Here is a 20,116-nt window from a genome sequence, read left to right as displayed (position 1 = left end):
TCTATGTGTATATTTATTTATTTATAATGAATATATATATATATATATTAACTTAAATCTATAATTTATTTCCTTTCAAATATATATATATATATATATATATATATATATATATATATATAAAATTAAATCTAAGCAAATAAGTATATATTTAGAATTGTTGTTTAAATGTTTTCTGATCTTGAGTGTTTGTTAGTCGAGTTCTCTGTGGAATCGCACACATGCGAAATTTTATGATAATATCACATTATGTAAATATAAATAATTAGAAGGGGATTTCGTTTGTTTTATAATCAATTTGAAAAAGAAAAAACAAAAATAACTACAAAACAAATGCGGGCAGCTTATAGCTACTAAGATTCGGGCCAATCTGTTCGTTCAATAAGGAAATACTGTACTTAATTATACAAGGCAGTGATAGGTGAAAGAATTCTTAATCGGATGCACTGCGTATCCTATCATATCATATATAAAATTGATATACTTTATAAAATAGATGTATTTGCGTAAGAAAGAAGCAATCATGCAGTGGGCGTCTGGCAAGTTTTAGATATATATTATATGAATTACAGTCGAATCTCCTTACTTTGTACCCCGAAATTTGTAAATCGAAAATCGCGACAAATGGAAAACATTCTATCCTGTATAAATCGAAACGGAAACTTATCCCCTTGCCATTTCGAATTGTCGGGACTCGGCTGTAAAAATATTCTTATATTTCTCTGTATATAGATAGCCAAATGAGACAGTTAAGATCGTCACAGCATTGATCTACTAGAGGGCATACACGTCTGCATGCAAGTTCTATCTATGTACATATATATGTTATGCATGTATGAAGATAGACCATTGCTCGAGGTCGATGTCTTAAGACTTATACGGCCGATCTTCTCATAGATCAATGCTGTGACGATCTTAACAACGCCAGGCCAAGTATGTGAATGCCAGCAGAAGGATGACAGTTAGACTATGCCCTCGTTGTCTTATGCTAATAGAGGCGGAGCTGCCGTCCGTGGTCTCATTGGAACCGGATACTAGGGGAGCCGTCCAGCGCAGCTCCTCGTCCACGTCGTTGACGCTGCGCGCACACTGCATCCATTTGCGGGAGGAGAGCTTGGGGCGAGCGTGCGCTACCTTTACGAGATTGTCGTCGAACTCCCAGTAGCCCAAGTTCTTGAAGAAGTAGGTCTTTCCATTCGTATACTGGAAGGCCGCATCTATATTGTAGCCCACGCCCGCCCAGAAGGACATGTCCCGGGGATAGTCCAGCTCCACCTTGCCCGTGCTGTCGTCAATGCGCCAATAGAGCGTTCCACTCGTCAAATACGTCCTATTATTGTAGCCCCATACGAAGGCGGCATCCACATGACTGAGAGAGGGCGGCAGACCCAGGCTGGTCAAAGGCTGTGGGTAGCCCGGCGCCAGGGTGACCGAATCGAAGACGTAATACTGCCGGCCTGTGGGTGGCAAGGTAAACAGTTTAATAGAGCTCGTCATATAGATAGATAGAGATAGAGGTTTATTTACCAATAAAGAACACAATTTGACGCTGTTGATTTTCATAGACGGCATCCACCTTGTTAAAGTCCTCGGGCAGTGCGGACCAATGGCGACGCGTTTCCGTCGGATAGCCATTATACAAGCCTTTGGCACCAATGCGCCAGAGGAACTACAGAAAACGAGAGTAAATATTAACGATAAATATAGCAGAAATAAACATTAAATGAAGATTGAGTTAGTGTTGACCTCCGATATACATATATACATATGTACATATATCGATGGCCCAAAAGTGAGTGAATTTACTATGGGACTCCTCTACCGAAAAAAGATTTGGTTTCTAGCCAATACAAAAATAATCTAAACATATATCTCTTTAATAACTTTATGGTATGCCTGATCTAATGCAATTAATTTTTCATTAATGAACGAGACCATTTACTATGGTAACGTACTCAAAATATCTGAAATGTGTATCTGGAAATGAGGTTAGCATCTAGTATATTATTTATACCTGTCCTCTGAAGATGAACAACTCTCGGCGTATCATGGATATGGCATCGTATGAGGTCATACAGTTGTCCGGCTTAGGCTTGCGTGGTTTATGTGGCTTTTTGTGTCGATGCACTGTGGGGTAGTTGTAGGGTCTGTGAGTGGGATAGGTGGGTGCTGTTCTTGTCGTCGTCTTTGTTGTCACTGGTGCTCTCGTTGTGGTTGATGTCCTCGTTCCGAATTCTCGATTCCGCTGCCTTTCTCGTTCTCGCTCTAGTTCCAGACGTCGTTCACGTTCTCGTTCTCGTTCTCGTTCTCGCTCCTCGCGCTGTCGTTTATATTCGCGCTCTAGCTCTTGCTGACGCACCCGCTCTCGTTCTCGCTCCCGCTCTCGTTCCCGCTCTCGTTCCCGCTCTCGTTCACGCTCACGCTCACGATCTCCCCCTCGCGGATAATAGTTGGGATAATAGGTTGGATAACGATTGGGATAGTTGGGTCGCTGCTGCGGATAATAGGTGAGCGAGCGCATTGTGGTCGTGGTTGTTGTGGTGCTCGTCGTGGTTCCCGGTCGATAGGCACCCCAGACCTTCTCCTTGGCCCCATAGAGCTCCTGTATACCGATGCGATCATCGTCGGGCAATTTGCCATCGACCTCATTGTTCTGATACCAGGGGAACATGACCGCATTCGAGTCCGAGGAGTGGCCCAGCCCCAGCGAGTGGCCCAGTTCATGCAGCGCCACATTCAGAAAGTTGGTGCCTGTAAAATGCGACAACAAGCGATTGGTTAATGGCATCCAGCGGCCAAGGCAAAAATATATATACAAAAAAAAAAAAAAAAAAAAAAAAAACAAGAAACGTAAAAAAGAAGAAGAAATGAGGAGACAAGAACGCGTCGTCGCCTTGACGACTTTGTAAGTGGCATAAAAATGGCGTCGTTGCAACATTTACAATGAAGAGCACACGCTGCTTTCACATGTGCTCGACTGCGAGATACTCTGTAACTTGAGCGTAAAGTATTGCCCGCGTCATGGAAACTAAAGGATTTCTGCTAAGCAGACAGATTGTTATTTACTTTTTCTTTTCATTTATACATATATTTATGATTTCGAATCAAACACCACATTAATCTGTGAATAGACATTTTTTATCAACATTAAGTTGCGCTTATCAGAAAAGTGAATGCTTAGAAAGTCTCAAATGCCACGTGTATGCACTTTGAAATTACAGGGTGTTTAAGGATTGGTCGTTGCTGCGTTTGGCCAACGTCACGCATCATGCTGACAGTTTTTTATTGGCATTAAAAACCATTAAAATGGTCGACATTGGATTCTGGTTTCCGAGCGGGTTCTCGCCCGGGCTTCGTTCGGCTGCGGGTTATACGGTTCTTTGGATCTGCCGTTAGGGGCGCAATTTATGGCGCTAAATTACAAAACGCATGCAGGCAGCCGGCGCCAACGTTTATTGATTTTGCCACTTGCAACAAGGCGGTGCCGCTGCGGCTTAGTCGCCTGCAACTCGCCCGCAGGCTTTTAGCCACAATCCGACCGCAACAACAGCCGCTGCATCCACAGCTGCTGCTCCTGATTATTATTATTGTGTGTTATTATCTAATGTTATTAATTTATGCGTTGCATTCGCTGACTAGATTATCTGCTGACCGCAGCAACAGCAGCTGCTGGTCTCCACTTACCACGACTGTCATCACTGCTGCCATCGAACTCCCAGGTCTCCTCGGCATCGAAGTGCGCATCGCCGCCGCGCCCGACGCCCGGATAGAACGCGTGCGCCAGCACCTGGCCGGGTCCATCGAACTTGTATCCATCGCCATGATCGCGCCTGCAGGAGGGAGTGGGTAGAAGAAGAGTTAGTCGAGTCGAGAGTTAGTCAGCCAGAGCCTTGATTAGTTAATTCAATGGCATCGAGGTTACGAGCTTGCGAAAATAAAGCTTATCTAGGAAAAAGCGACACAACAGCTGCAACATAAACTCTTTGATTTGAAATTGGTATCCAGCATGCAGCTAAATCTCCTTCGCTTCTGCTGCTGTCGTCATCGTCGTCTTCGTTGTCGTTGACGTTGTCGTTGTCGTCATCATCATCATTGGTTTCATGGTTTAATACTTGGCTTATTTATCGTTGCCTGGTTTTAAGTGCAGTTTTATGGGCTGCCCATCTTTATGGTACTACAGAATGCTTCTTTTTATGGTCTACATGAGGTGGCTGAGCAAACAACCTTCACCCACCCACCTACTGCTCACCCACTTTCCACGCGCCACTCTCCACCTTCCACATTTCATACGCACCGTGCAAAGAGAACCTGTATATCCGCCTGATCGCTGTACACTTCACGGAATGTCAGCTTCGAATTGGTCTCCCACACGCGCAGCGCCCGAGACACCATGGTCCGAATTTTGTTCGCGTCCGGCATCGATTGATTCACCAAACTGAAAACGGTAAACGGGAAAAACAGGTATTCGTTACATTTGTATGCAAGTAAAGATTTAAGCACAAATATGTACGTATTTTATAAGAATATGGTAAAGAATTAAAAATATTTTGCAATGATTCCTTTAGGGTAAAAATCGAATCATCTGAAATGTCTCTTGAATCAGCAGAGCTGACAATGCACATATAATATCAAATGGGCATAACTCAGTGCAGTTTCATTGGAGTGGTCAAACAAAAAAAGATAAGGATGGAATCTGAAAATTTAAAAATTCCTTAAGAATTGTCGCATATTTTAAAGAATTTAGTTTTGTCTCGGCTGGCAGCGCTTTAGCACTGGCTTCAAGTAGAGCTCATGCTTCAAAGCGGACACCCACACAGATTCCTTTCTTATGCATAGTTAAACACACAAGCTACACCCACACACGCACACTCTCTTCCGGGCAGTCACACTACAGCTGGGAGCGAACCGACTTTACACATTGTTTGCTGACAATTTGGCCTACAACTTTGTCTCAACGTGGTCATGTTGCAAAAGATACAAACCGCTAATATGGGGGTACGACAAACACACACAGAGACACTCTCTACACTCGGCCGAACACACTCACACACACACACATACACACACATCGACACATCTACCCTCACATGCACATAACTTTCACTTTGTGATGCAAAAATGTCTTTTGGTTGGTCGCATATACAAGGTTCGTTGAAGTGAATCGCTGGGGCGGCTACCTGCTGCTGGGCGTGGCACTTTCATTTAGTTTACTATTTTTTTGATAAATTCTGTGCCGCAAAGTTGGCCGCAAATTTACCTGCACCGGGCACAGGCCAGTGCACAGCGAGCAACTCTTCACTTACGACTTTGACTCGATTTTCCCGCTCCGGCAGGAGGCGGAAAGTTTGCAGCTAGCCCACACCATCCGGTCAGGCCACGCCCCCCACCCCCTCCCACTAGACAGTGTTGGTCTCTATATAGGCACCATGTTTTCCACATTTTATGCAAATTAGTTATGTTTCTTTTATGCCATTGCAGCCCGGGCGTTGCCGTCTGTTGCTCTTGACTAAAGCAAAAAGTTTTCGCCCCTCTTTTGTTATTTCATATCGTTTTTTTGTTCTTTCCGAATACCCTGCATCCCAAACAAAATGGACAGGAAAATAGGTTTAATTAAGTTTAAAGATGTTTTTAACTCTAGATGATTCTTTGTTAATTCTCTTCGCTGTATATAATTCTATTCAATGAGAGAGTATAAGACTTGAAAATGTTGAGATTGGCATTCAAATCAATAATATCAATATAATGTTTCGTATATCTTTGGGTAGTATCTTCAATTTGTAAAATTTTGTATTATTTTTTTAATGATATTTTATATTTGATTATATTCATTATTTCCTGATAAAATTATTGTCATATAAATCTTATGCTATAAATTTATTTTTAACAGGGGTCAGATATTGCTGAGGTATATTATATTAATTTTTACTACTGGCATGACGATCTTAATAATATTAAATAATCAAAATATGAATGTAAACAAATTTAATTTGAGATAGAGATAGATTAACTTTAAGGTGTTTGAAATCTTTTTTAAGCTTTTTCAAGGGTATCTTATCATCAGTCAAACTTGGCTTTAGCACACTTTCTAGCTCACTTCGTGTGCGTGTTTGTGTGTGTGTGTGTGTGCGTGTGGTTTGCACAAGGTCCCTCGGCCTGAGCTAGCAGAAATTTCGCCTGGGCTGCTTCGTTGTCCTCTGTCCTCTGTTTCTTAATTTCACATCTCTTTTTTAACTTTCTTTTTTCTATTTATATTTCCCTGCAGCGTTTAGTTGGCTTTTAGTGTTGGCTTTTGTGTCGGCCAACTAGTCGTAGTTTCTTATTTGCAGCGTAGCTTGCGTATGCGTGCTTGTGGCCATTTAAGTGGTTCAGCTTAGGTTCAGGATGCTGCTGCTGCTGCTGCTGCTGCTTCTGCTGCTCGTACTGCTGCGGGTGCCCCTGCTGCTCCTACTGCTGCTGCTACTGCTGCTGCTGCTGTCCACATTTTCCAATCAAATTGTGCGTAACGATTGCCCATCTGACACGTCGCTAGGCCAAGGCATCGCCTTTGCATCTGCATCTGCATTTGCATCTGCATTTGCATTTGCCTGCGCTGGAATCTGATTCGGAATCTGGGCCTCTTACTGACTGCAACATCATTAGCCACACGTACGTTGGATTGGCATGGGCTAACAGGCTGAGTAGGTTGGACTCTGGTGTCCTTTTTGCTGTGTCCTGTCCGTGTCCAGTTCGTGTCGCAGTTCATTTCCATTGGGTTACGACTTTGACTGTGATTCCGAGCGCTTTGCCCAAAACGTGCCCAATTGCAACGCCATTTGTTTGCTTAGTTGTTGATCCGGTTGTCCAGGCAGCGGACAACTAGCAGACGGCTGGCAGCAGGAGCAGTTGCTGAGCCTTCAGCCTGCATCCTGCTGCCTGCTGTCTGCTGTTCACGCGACTCGTTTACTATTTGCTCAGCGTTTGCTGTTGCTTTGCAATGGCAAATTAACTGCACTACGTACAATTGCCTCAAGTCCCCCTTCTCCGGCTTTTTCTCTTTTCCTGCACTGAGTCGTCCCTTTGTCGTGCTAATTTCATTGCTGCTGCTCTTGGATTTAAATGCGAGCCACTGCACTGCGTCCTGTCACGTAGCCATTTCCAGCTGCAACCAGAGGAGTCGCCGTAAAAGCAGTAGCAGCAGCAGCAGCAACAGTAGCCTCGGTTTGACCTTTGTTTGTCTTTGCCATGTCACTTTGTGTGCCGAGCATTTAAATTATTATGAACCCTGCCTCGCTAACTGCCACCCCAGGGGCGAGCGGGTGGGGCGGCGAGTCGAGGACATGCCAATGCAGACTACCTTTGGAGCTCAGCAGCTGTTCCTGCTGTTGGCAAACGTGTGCTTTGGCCAATTTGTTGCCTTACACGTAAAACAAACTGAACAATTAGCCAAATGGCTGCGCGAGTTCATTCGCTTCACTTCATGTAGGCTGTGGCCAGGTGAGGCAAGTTGAGGCGCGGCGAGACGAGACGAGGCGAGCAAAGGCAGACGTCCTGCCCTTTCAGTGGGCCAAGTGGCTGGGCGTGGTGCCCTGCATATGGACTAAGCTGCCAGGGCCATTCGTGGTTTACCGTTCGTTAAAAAATACCCACAACATTTCAATGTGAAATACCTTTTGAACAAGCTTATCTCTCATGAAGTATTGGCTTGAGTTTCGATTTTTTAATGTATGTGAATGCGGGTGCTTGGGGGAAATTCGTTGAAAAAATGTTGAAATTTGATGGCTAAATTGTAACAAGATCAAGGAGTCCTGTACATCCGCTGCACTCACATGGCTGCTTTCATAAGTATAGTTAATAATTAATTAACATTTTTATTGATGTAATGAATTGAGTAATTAAATAAAATGATGTAAGTATTTATAATGGTGAGCTAATAATACAAAAGTCATCTTAACCGCAAATCGACTCAAGAAATAGTTGTAGCAATAATCGGTTTGAGTAGTTCTTATCACGAAAGCGAAAGCTTTAACAATTAGGGAATTTATTATTGTAATGATTAAGATGATATCAAAAAAAATCACATAGGTACTTTGAAGCGCTAAGCAGCATTTTTAGCTGTAAATAGCCCTTATAAATACTTCTTATGAAGAAAGCAAACCAATACAATATAAAGCAAATTCTATATTTCATGCCTGGAATCGACAGCAATTAGCTTCATCAGTCTATTCACAGTTCCTCTTGCAATAATTGCAACAATTAAAATTGTCATTAAGGGTAATCAAGGGTAATGTATATTTGCCAGCGCTTTCCTCAACAAATTCAAGTAGGAATTATTTTTAGCAGTGGATTTCACAGCTTTTATAAACATTTCCTATGTCGAAATCGAAAAAGTGTATTCAATTCTATTCGAGCCCGTGACACTTGAAGCAGACAGTAATGCGGTACATCGTTCTGTCACTTGCAAAGTTTAAGAACAAGCCGCGACATAAAGTGCACATCATGTAATACCTTTTATATCTGCGACTTGCGAAGGCAACATTAATGGCGCTTGTGGTGAGCCGTAATCCAGTTTTTATTTAAGCGTTAAGCGAAACGCTTTTGGCTTCTCGAAAAAATCAGCTCAGCTTACACTTGTATATATACGTAAGTACATACATATATGTATGTATGTAAGAGGCGCATTAAGCACTTTGCCAACTCATTGAATGTCTGATAAGTTCGTGGAATCGAGTTTTAAGAAGGCAACATACGATATCTACTAAAAACGAAAAACTCTTAATAAAAATTATATAATTTACACGCACACATGCACGTACACATACACACACACTCACATGCCTGACTTATATATTTATGGCTGGCCATACAGTGCCTTCAAAAAGTTTGCAAGACGAAAAATGGCGTTGCTTCCCAGTTTGAACTTTTTGTATTCTTTCTTTTCGCTTCATCTTCTTCTTCCTCTTTTTTTATCTACGGATTTTTGGAGCCGTAACTGAGCCGGATTCGACGTTTTTAATTTGTGCGAAATTAAGCAAAAAATAAACTCATTTTGTTAGTTCGCTACGCTCTTGGGCAAACATTGCCGAAAACTTTTTCGATAGCTGTCTGACAACAAAACCAAAAACCCAGCGAAACTTTTCACGGAAGTTTATAGGGTAGAAAAAAGGCAAGAAGGAAGCCAACTCTCCGGCGAAAATGTGCACAAAATTGTCTCCGCTACGCGGAGAAAAATCTATGCAATTCAGGAAAAATTGCAAAATGCGCCACCGCCAACGCCAACGCCAAAGCCAAAGCCAAAGCCAGCGTTGTCTACGCTTGCAGTCGGCGGCCAGAGGTATTTTCTATTACGCCATCTTACGATACCCTGTAGGTGTTACTCAATAGCATAGGGTATATGCTGATGTGAGATGAATTGACTTTCTTTGACAAAGGCAAGTCTTTTGCTCAGAAATGATTTTAATATAAAAAAAAAAAAAAATAATAAAAAAGATAATATTAATACCCTGTAAAAAGTACTTGTAACTAATAAATATTTAAATAAAAATAGTAAAATTCGGAGACTTATTTATTTATTTTAGCATTCGGGCTATTTGCGTGGTATTTCATAGTCGATTCTACTGAGCCAACTTTGCTCTGTGACTTGACTTTTGCCTTAGACTGATATAGAGTGTGTAAGAGAGGGAGAGAGAGAGAGAGAGAGAGAGAGAAATCATGCAAAGCTGCCAACGGTGATTTAGTTGTTAGCCGTCGGGCAAACATTTCATGGCTCAATGTGCTCAATTCAATCAATTGGCAACGAAGGGCGAACAAATCGCTGCCAGACAGGCAGCAGCAGCAGCAGCAGTGGGTCGACACACACACACACACACACACACACACGCACACACTCGCAGTTCACAGCTTGTACCTGCAATTTTAATCAAAATATTGCGCGCGTATATGTGCGAATACTTTGTGACATGACTGTGATAGGCTGTCACAGATTGGGGTAATGCTGACATCCCGGCAAGTGAGGAATGACGGCCGATGGCTTTTCCTTTTTGGCAACAGGGTCAGAACTTGCCCAGCCGGGCCCATCAGTTCTTTCTGCTTCAGATATTGCAGCATTGAAAATAAATTGAAAATTAAAATAGCGTCTCTTGAGTAATATGTGAGATTAATTAACTTTAAAAGATTTAGAGCACATATCCATCTCGCTCTTCGTCTCCATTTCTCTCTCTCTCTCTCTATATATATTTTTCTCTATTTTAATCATTCTCGCTTTATTGATATAAACGTAGTATTGTAATAAAGTGAAAGGAGCTTACTTCCATTGCTCCAGGCAATAGTTAAATTGAAATAGTTTCGCGAGATATTTGCATCATGAGCTCAAACTAATCGATTGTCTGTTTAAATGATTAATTGTTTTATTAATTAGATGATTTCAAATTGAAGGGGAATCGCAGGAGTTGAGGGGAGGGATTTTTAAAGCAGCTTTGATCAATTGCCAGTTGCTATAAATTGCTCGGAGCTTGTGCATATGCTTCGTGCACACATTTATAATTGTCAGCGTATTTGCGTTGACCCTTTAAGGTCCTTAAACAACAATTTATTGCAGGTGAAACCACCTGGGCGCAGAGCACATAACTCTTGGCTCCCTGCTGCCCTGGTCTGGCAAACTATACAGATAATTACGCTGGAGCTTTCGAGTCGGCCTATTAAATATTTAGAGAGAGGTACTGTTCCAGCACGAGTAAAAAGGGTTAGAATATAAATTCAATAAATTGCTGTAAAAAATTGTTTGCACGCAACAAAAGCTGGGCTAAGTCTTCAAATAATAGGCCAGAGATCAGTACGTATATCCATGTGTGTGTGTGTATGTGTTCTGGGACCCAAAAAAGCCAAAAGCCGAAACCTGAAAGCCACAAAAACCCAAACACAAACATACTACAAATTTGCTTTAGCTGCTGTCTCATGGCAAATTTAATTAATAAATAATCACAATGTAACCGCTAGAGTAATAAGCAGCAGCAGAAGAGCAGAAAAAATACCTATATAAAATATAAGAGAATGAAAATTGTCATTAGTACAAGACGAAATTGACAGACACACTCTCACATTCACACTCACACTCACACTCTCATATATGTGTTGGCGGGGGCAGCTGGCGACAAGTCTCAAGTGCTTAAAATTGCAAATGTTATTTTCAAATGCGTTGGGAGCAAAACCTCTCAAAAGGTAAATATTTGCCACAGGACTCTCGTTCGTCCTCTCTCGCTCTCGTTCTCGCTCTCTGTCTCGCTTTCGTCTCACTCAACGCGCCTAGAAGCATGCTACGTCTTCGACTTGAGTGGTTGCCCCGAGGCCAGATACACACACATGTATACACACACACACTTATGCTGCTGGCATCTAGCCATGTGCTCATAAATTTATTACCAAAAATGATTTTTGCCATTAAGCATTATTAAATTGGCATTTCAAAATTTTATTATGCATACGCAGCTTGACTTTTGTCCTAAGGCTACGGCAGCCATTTGGGGCATCTTGGCTGTGGGCAACGTCTTGGCTCCCACATAAGAGAGCGCATCTCCTTTATACATTATTTTGATTGCAAATTGCCTGCGTCTATGTGCAGAGATAGCCAGGGCTCGGATGATATCAAATTGTGTTAGATGGGTTTTAAATCAAAAATGAAGAAACATAAACTCAACTAAAGAGCGGTTGAGTTTGAGCAAAAGCAATCCTTGGCCTTAAAGACTAACTGTCTGTGGGAAAACTGGAAGTATCCATCAAACATAAACAGGTTTGAAAGCAATGCCAACATTATGAGACTCTAATGTGTTATTTGGCTTATAATGTAGAAAAAGGTAAAGACAGGCGGCTAGATAAATGATCGATAAGGAGAGGGAAGAGCCCAGCATGGGGGCATTAGAGACACAAAGAGCAAAGCAGGAGAGACAAGAAAGGCGACGGTGAGGGAAAGAGACAGAGTGACAGAGGAGAGTCATAATCATATAGCACATCCACACGAACTGATTATTCAGTTCAATCTCTGTAGATTTGAGTCGTAATAATATTATTCAATTGATATTTCATTTCCGTAGCGCGGTGCAAATAGATGCATGATTTATCAATTGGAATCAGCCAACTATTATATTTTAGATATGTACTGTATAAACTTTATCTAAGCAACTATTCCGATTTGTAATTTAAATAAAAGGTTGTCAGCCATTTGTGACCGTAATTTCCATTTTGTTTCTCTTCTGAATGCTTTCCGTTCAATGTTTAGCTAGTTTGCCTAATGGTCTTTTTAGTCTATTTGGTTTAGCTTTGTGGGTATTCTATCCTGCTATCGCTCACTCAAGGAGGTTGTGATGGATACCGAATCGAAATAACATCACACCCAGGTTGAGTGAGTCAAAGCAAGACAAAATTTTTAGTTTTCTTGTTGTTTTTATTTTTTGGCACTTTTGCACTTTTTCGTAACTTTAACACTTCATTTGCATAAAGTTTGACGCATCACACACACCACCACCCCCACCCACACACATACACGCACATGCCTGGAATTCTTAGTCGAGTCCCTGAAGGAGTTGGGTTGAGTGGCAAAAAGGGGGCGGGGCCAAGTTACGCGTGACTTTTTGGCAAACAAATTGCATGTTTTATACATTTTGATTTGTAACTCCTGGCACTTGGCAGTGCCACGCCCCGCCTGCATGCCCGCCTCCCGGTCCCACTTGGTCCAGCTGACGTCGGGCTCTTAATTGAGCGACAGGTACATGTTTTATTTATAACTCGAATGGCAGCAGAAAAAAGGAAACAAGATAACAGTCGTAAAAAAGGGACGCTTAAATTAAAAATCCTCACTAATTTGACACTTGATTGAATTGAAAGTTTTCAAAGATTCAGACCCGTGTAGTTTGCTCTCGATTTAAAGAGTTCGCTCAGTAAGTTACACCAACTGCATGCCTTCAATGAAGTCACATTGAAGTCAATAAAGTATTAATCTATCCGAAGTTGCTTAAATCGACTTGTGTATGGGGGAGTCAATATTTGGGCAGGAGATCTAATTTAGTTAAGAATTTAGTATGCATTTGAAAAGTACTAACAAACGGTTAACATTGAACTTTTTATTAATTTGAAGTTGGAGTTGGCAAGAAACTATTTTAAAAATCAAATGAAATATAAAACAAGTAAGAACGTTGCAGTCGGGCGTTACCGACTGCGGAATACTCATTCACATCCCATCAACAATTTAGTAGTTAAGTTTCGTTCTAATACTGTAGAATATACAGGTTTTTCCGATTTGCCACGCCCCAACTGGGCGTAGACACCTCATTTTTGGTCAGTTTTTAGAATGAGATAACGTTACCCTAACTGCAAAGTTTGAATGCTTACCCTAAAAAAATGTGAAAATTACAGGGTATTTTTCGATATGCCACGCCCCTAAAGAGGCGTAAAAATTATTTTTGGGGAATCGATAGAGGAGGCTACCAGTAACTCAACTATTCAAATTTGAAGCTTCTAGCTATTATACTTTAGGAGATATAAACTTTTGCGGTTTGCCACGCCCCCTGTGGGCGGACATATATCCGACAAAACTTTTTGGTCTTGGGTGATCAGTCCGAGTATATATACAAAATTTGAGGTCTCTGCCATCAATAGTCTCCAAAATATAGGAGAATTTAAAAAATCACTATATCTTCAGGTCCGATTTGCCACGCCCCCAACGGGCGTAGACTTATAATTTATCTTCAGACTTTATAGAATCATACCATTAGCTGACGTGCAAAATTTCAGCATTCTAGGTTTACAACTTTAGGAGATACAGTTTTATCCGATTTGCCACGCCCCCAATGGGCGTAGATATATCCGCCATAGCTCGTGATCTTGGGTGGTCAACGCGGACCTACATACCAAGTTTCAGCTTTCTAGCTCTTCAACAAACATGATTTCTGGTATATCGGAAAATGCATTTTCCGATTTGCCACGCCCCTAGTGGGCGGATCGGGAAAATTTTAACACTTTATAAATCGGAGATATACACGAGTATGTGTTCCAAATTTCAAGTCTCTAGCTTCAATAGCGCCGAAATAGATTGCGTTCATACGGACAGACGGACAGACGGACGGACGGACAGACGGACAGACGGACGGACAGCAAGACGGACATTGCACAAAACCAATATACTGATTCACTTTCGTGAATGAGTATAATAATATTTATAAAGAGGTTTCAGGGCCATATGAGCTATATGGCATTGCAGCAAGTGCATGGAGTACAACAAATCAAATTATGATTAAAATGAGTTGGGATCAATACTCAATATAAATATTCACCCCATTATATCTAGCCATCTGGCTGGCGACTGGAGACAACTTTTTGCTGCTTATGTTTTTAAGAAGTTCTTTTGTTGAATTTATTTCCGCACGGAAAATCGCAATAGCCAAGCGATTTGCAAGTGTTAACAATGCGACACACAAATGGGCATGAATACAAAATACACCAACACACACACACACACACACACACACACACAGAGACCGATATACATTTATATAATGATATACGTGTGTTTGTGTGTATGCAGTAAATCCATGGCAATGGAATACAATGCGTATACGCAATAAATCATAAAATAAATCGCTTACATTCATCGCTGTCAGTTTGATGCACAATGCGGCTAGATGCCGCCTGCCTCATGCCTCATACAGCTCGCAACTAGAATACATGCCACGTCTAACAAGCTGTCACAAAAACTCACAAAGGCCGAGCCCGGTTAGTGGGTAGTTCTAGCAGCTGGCGTCTCCAGAAATCTATACAAAACCATTTGACAAGCAGCGGACGCCCCTCGTGCTTCGTGCCTCGCGTCTCCCGCCCCCTGCCGCAGAGCATGGCAAAGTAAGCAGTCAAAGCTGAGCGCCAAATGATGCGCACCGTTCAACGTTATCTAAACTGCAGGCGACATCGAGCAGGGGGCGCGGGCAGGAGCAGCGAAAGGAAGCGCCAGGTAAAAAGGAGCAGCCTTTAGACCTCTTTGAGATGATGGCTCTAGAGGCGGCACAGGACGGACGGATGGAGCGGTGTCACATGCTTTTCAATCAAATTCAAATTTACTACGCAAACACACACACACACATAGAGAGAGAGAGAGAGAGGCACACACACAGACGGCCGCATAACAAATTCAACTGTAAAAATTTAACACATTGCGGCGCCACGTGGCGAAGCTTGTGCAAGAGAGCATTAAAAGTAAAAAAGTGTAGCATACAAATGAGCGCGAGTGTGTGTGTGTGAGTGTGTGTGATTCCTAAGCTAATGCATATTTAATATTTATATATATGCACACATATCTAGATTGAAGTGGGGCCCGGGCTCCGTCCGGCTCGGTTGGGGGCGAAAGTCAGCTACAAATGCTTAATTCGCATAGTATGCATACAATATGCTGATTATATAGTCAACAATAATTGTTATGCCATTTACACAAATATTTGCACTTCATGCATAATTTGTTGGCCCTAAACATGTGTGACATTTATATGTTTTAGAATTTTTCACTTTACACACAATCATTGAGCAGCTGTTTAGCATCGGCATAATATTTGAATGGCCATATTAAACTCAAATATCATTGGGCCGTCGATTCATTTCATGAGTCCCAAACAAGTTGTCAACACAGCTCATTAAAAGATCCAATTAGAAACTGCTTGTTATTGGAATTACCTGGCATTGCGTGCGATAAAGAATCACTTTTTATGAGTGAAACTGCATTAAGCACAAACAAATTCCATTTGGTCAAACAACAGTTTGTCTGGCCATTTGAAAGTTATCGGATTAGCAGCAAAGCCATAGCTATGCCAAAAATAAAAAACAATAACGAGAAAAGTCAGATAGAGACACATAGAGAGTCGCTGTAATATAATCGCACGACGAACTTGTTAAGCTAATTAAAAAGCCACAGAAAAGTCCCAAGCGATTTAATGTTGTTTGTGCGTAAAGCGAGCAAAACGTGTTGCATCTGATTAACTTTTTTTTTTATTTAATTTTTTTTATATTTTTAGTGTCTGTTACAAGTGGCAGAAGAGCCATATGTCTAATTAGATGCTTATCCAATTTAGAAATGAAGACCAACATTTATCTTAGCTTGTTTTAATCGTTTCTTTGAGAAACGTTTATATGAGATACGGATCTTGTCCTTGAAAATAGGAGCAAGCACTGGTTAAAGGCAGCAAACGGATAATGACAATTGTGCTGCCCTGTTTTATAAGAAAAAAAAAAAAAAAAAAAAACAAAATTAAAATTAAAATTAAAATTAAGTTTTTGACAATTGAAAGAGACGGCATGCTAGAAACCGAAACCAGAGGTATTTTTTTTATATTTTGGTGAATGAAAACTGGTAAATCATTGCCTTGATTTATTTACTTATTTTAAATTTCCTTTACAGTTTACCAGGTGAACTTTTTCTTTTTTCCACATTTCTTTTTTATACTTTTCAAACAACATTTAGCTTTGGACTGCAGTTTGCTTTAGATAGTTGATTATAATTAAATAACATGCGAAGGGCTTGCAGCTATTTGTTGGCATAAAGTCGAGCTTATTGTAATTTAGTTCTGCTCTAAACATTTCCATAAGCTCAGCTACAAAAGTTAAAAAAGTTCCTATTTTTTTTTTTCAGCATAAACTGTTGCTAAATATTTGTTGGGTTGTTTTGGGGCAACGAGTTTGGAATGCGGTTAGACCCATGTGGAAATGCAGATAGACAGGCGAGCCGAAAAACCGTTGGCTTCCTTTTGTTTTGACATTTTTAAGCGCACTTTGTCGGCTTTGAATGGCTTACAAAATGAAAATAAAAATAAAAATAAAAACAACTAGCAAATTAAAGGAGAGCCCCAACTGGGAGTGGTAGTCCGAGAGTTACTCTGCAAAGGTGATATAAATGAGCTAAAATATACATTTATATTTTATTTAAATATGTGTACTCATTTGGTAAGCAAATCCTCTCATTTTTATATTAAATGAAGAAGTATTTTTTTAAATTTGAATTTGATCTCATTTATTTAAATATATTTGGAAACCCATCTAATGAAAAAACTCTTTGTAAATTTGAGAAATATGAAAAAGTATTCTAAAATGAAATAAACTGAGTTCAGAGCTGCTCTAACTTGTACAATTAAACAGAATTATCGATGTGTTGAGCTATCGATAAAAGCTAATAAATAAAACTGAATTTTAGCTACATTTGAGTTTAGCTCATATTTTGCCATTAGCTTGTTACCTAAGCGTTATCATATGAGATATGTCTACTTTGAGGCTATCAAATGGGCACAGGGTATGAACTACAACCTAAACAAAATAAAAATCTCAACTTTGGCTTGTATGTGTTTGTGTGTGTGTGAGTTGAGAAGGGGCATTTTGCATGTGACTCATTGAGCCCCTGTTTTTCGGTGTTTAATCTACTCCGCTTATGTGCTAACTTCCTGCAGCGCTTTTCCGCCTGCTCAGCTGTCTATCGACCTCGCCTTCCCACTCTCTCCCTCTCTCTTTCTCTCTTTTGCTATCTGCAGCTGCCTTGCCCCTCGCTTTGTGTGTGTTGTACATGTGTGTTTATCCCGATTTTGTGTTAGTCTTTGCCCCAAAGCCACTTGGCAACCGGTGTAAAAAAAGCTTAAGTTGCGTTTCACTGACTTTGAATTTTTTATGCGCCATGTCGACCTTTTATTTTTTTTTATTTTTTATTTTATTTTATACTCCTGCTACTACAATTGCTGCTGCTGCTGCTGCTGCTGCTGGTAAACTGCCCTCTGCAGTTTGGCTCCGGGGGCTAAGCTGCTTTTTGCGCTACTTTTTTCTGGTTAACTGCATGCCAAAACTCAGCAGTAGCCCCTCTCAGCTGGCTTTGCTGCTGCTGCTGCTGCTGCTGCTGCTGCTGTTACTGTTTGTTTGGTAGCAAGTTTTGCTTAAATTGAATTACACATTTGAGCGCATTCACCTAAACCTAAATGCAAATCGGATAATGGAGGTTACCTTTGTCAGGCGACACCAGCAGCAACAGCAACTGCAGCAGCAGCAGGAGTAGCGCCAGCAGCAACTGCACTAAATTGTTTGGCATTATAGACGACACTCTCCCGCTGGCCCACGCCTCGTCCAGTGTCGGGTATTGCTATCATAACAAGTGCAGCTGCTGGCCAGGATCATAACGCTGGGTATTATCAAATCGTTTTGCATAGCTAAGCGGGAGCCGTGCATTTTCCTGAAGGTAAAGTCAAAGGCAAATGTGTCTAGGGGTATATAGGAAATGAAACGAAGAAGCAGCCCACAGCTGTGGGAGGGGCACAGCGAGCGGGAGGTCGTATAAGAGTGTAAGCAGTGGGAGAAAAAGAAATAAAGACATATTGTAAACATTAAACAGCTATCAGCAGGATACGTTCGACTTTATTGATTTCATCTCTTGCACTGCCTCAGACGTCTCTAATGGCGGCATTGTTGGCACTGTGTGGGTCTGTGTGTGTTTGTGTGGGTGTGGGTGTGGGTGTCCGTGTGGGTGTCAAAAAGAAGTACGTACTTTGATTTTATAACCAAATCGAGCGTCTTTGAAGCGCCAAACAGCGTTTTGCGACTTACCTGCAAAGAAAGAGAAACAAGAAAAAATATAAAGAAAATGAAATTTTACTCAATCTATATAAGTGTTATATGGCGGTACATAGTATACATACATATATATATATATATATATATAAACGTTCGAATATATATTTGTTTGTATTTATTTAGCTGACAGCAAAATGTTTGGTTGCTGTGACAACTACTTTGCTTAGTTAGTTATTGTGGGTGTGGCCGCCCGTTGGGTTCGCTGCCGTTTCGACTGCCTTTGGACTCAGATCAATCGGGCTATATATAATCCATATATATTCCGTATACACGGTGGGTATATCGATTGCTGACGTCGAGCGGCGCAAACAAAACAATTTGTCAAGCAAATGTGCCAAAAACTTGACGCAAAGATGGAAAGTTATAGCATGAAGGAGTAGAGGCCAGAGCCAGCGAGACAACGAACAGCGAACAGCGAACAGTGAGCAGCTCACAGCAAAAAGTACAGTTGTGCACTCTATGACGTAAGCACTTACGTTAAGTTGTCAACCATTTGGGAGTTGTGTCAAATAAAGTTGCACTTTCATATGTAATTTGTCTTGCTTACTCGTACAAGTTTTTTTTACTTGTTTTTTACTTACGTACGCTTACGAGTGCATACGTTTTTCCGCGCGTTTCGCAAGAGCTTTGCGTTAATGGCGTGTTGCGTACCACAGTTTGATGTGATTTTTATAGAATATATGTGTAATTACATATGCATATGTTGCATTTTACGTAGCTGCTACGTAAAGTAGCCTACGTAAGGTCTTAGTTCACAACATTCATAATGTGTAAGCATATAAATTTAACCAAAGTTAATTACTACTCCTTCCTAATGAGGAGCTATATATGCTTAACATATTCACTCGTTCAGTTCTTCAATAAGAAATACGTCAATTAAGCTTACGTTACGTAAGCACCATTTAATAAAGCAAAGCTGATTTACAGATACTATCTACTTACTACCTGCTCGGCCAATTAGTATAATTTCTGCTCATTAATATAACGTAAGTGGTTACGTCATACGCAGTGGTTCCATTACGTCAGTTTATAAGCCGCAATTTCATGAGAATATCAATTACACTAGTTAAGTCTCTTTGGCCAACTTCGCTGCATGCACTAACTTACGTCAGACTTGCGTAAAGCACAGCTATTTAATTACTAATAATTTGTTGGTCCATAAAAGTATTTGCCCAACATACGACACTCGTGTCAACGAAGACACTGACAGCCCCACTACAGTGAACTATCCCATTATTGGCTACGGCACACTCGTAAAACTATGTCTTCTCTTATACTATATCATTTGCAATCGAACCCGAGGCGACACAAAAATATTGTTCGATGAGTAATATGCGCTTAATAGCGCACACAGACGGCGCTGAGCTGGGGAGCAGGCGAACGATGGGCGAAAGAAGAAGAATACAGGATGAAGGACATATGCCTTGGCCTGGACTCGGCCATGGCCATAAAATCGAAGTGCGTTGCCCCGTTGCTCTTGGCCCATCAACTTAATGATGCATAATGATAT

At 41.0% G+C, this 20,116-nt stretch overlaps 1 protein-coding gene across 1 annotated transcript in view; it reads right to left on the bottom strand.

Moving 5' to 3' along the window:
* Positions 1-526: 526 nt before the first annotated feature.
* The window catches only part of Mmp2 (Matrix metalloproteinase 2), a 109,066-nt gene continuing 89,476 nt past the window's right edge, over positions 527-20,116 (bottom strand). The window contains exons 4-8 of the mRNA XM_018010988.2: positions 4,295-4,435; positions 3,685-3,830; positions 2,015-2,751; positions 1,528-1,669; positions 527-1,457 (exon numbers count right to left, since the gene is read on the bottom strand). Coding sequence (XP_017866477.2) covers positions 916-1,457; positions 1,528-1,669; positions 2,015-2,751; positions 3,685-3,830; positions 4,295-4,435 — 1,708 coding nt within the window. The 3' untranslated portion in view covers positions 527-915. The remainder of the gene's footprint in view (positions 1,458-1,527; positions 1,670-2,014; positions 2,752-3,684; positions 3,831-4,294; positions 4,436-20,116) is intronic.

This window comes from Drosophila arizonae, chromosome 5 (assembly GCF_054131065.1).
Source record: "Drosophila arizonae isolate 15081-1271.41 chromosome 5, UAZ_ARI_1.0, whole genome shotgun sequence".
In the NCBI taxonomy this organism is placed as follows: domain Eukaryota; kingdom Metazoa; phylum Arthropoda; class Insecta; order Diptera; family Drosophilidae; genus Drosophila; species Drosophila arizonae.
Note: the sequence above shows the minus strand (reverse complement) of the source record. Positions and strands in the feature narration are given on the sequence as shown.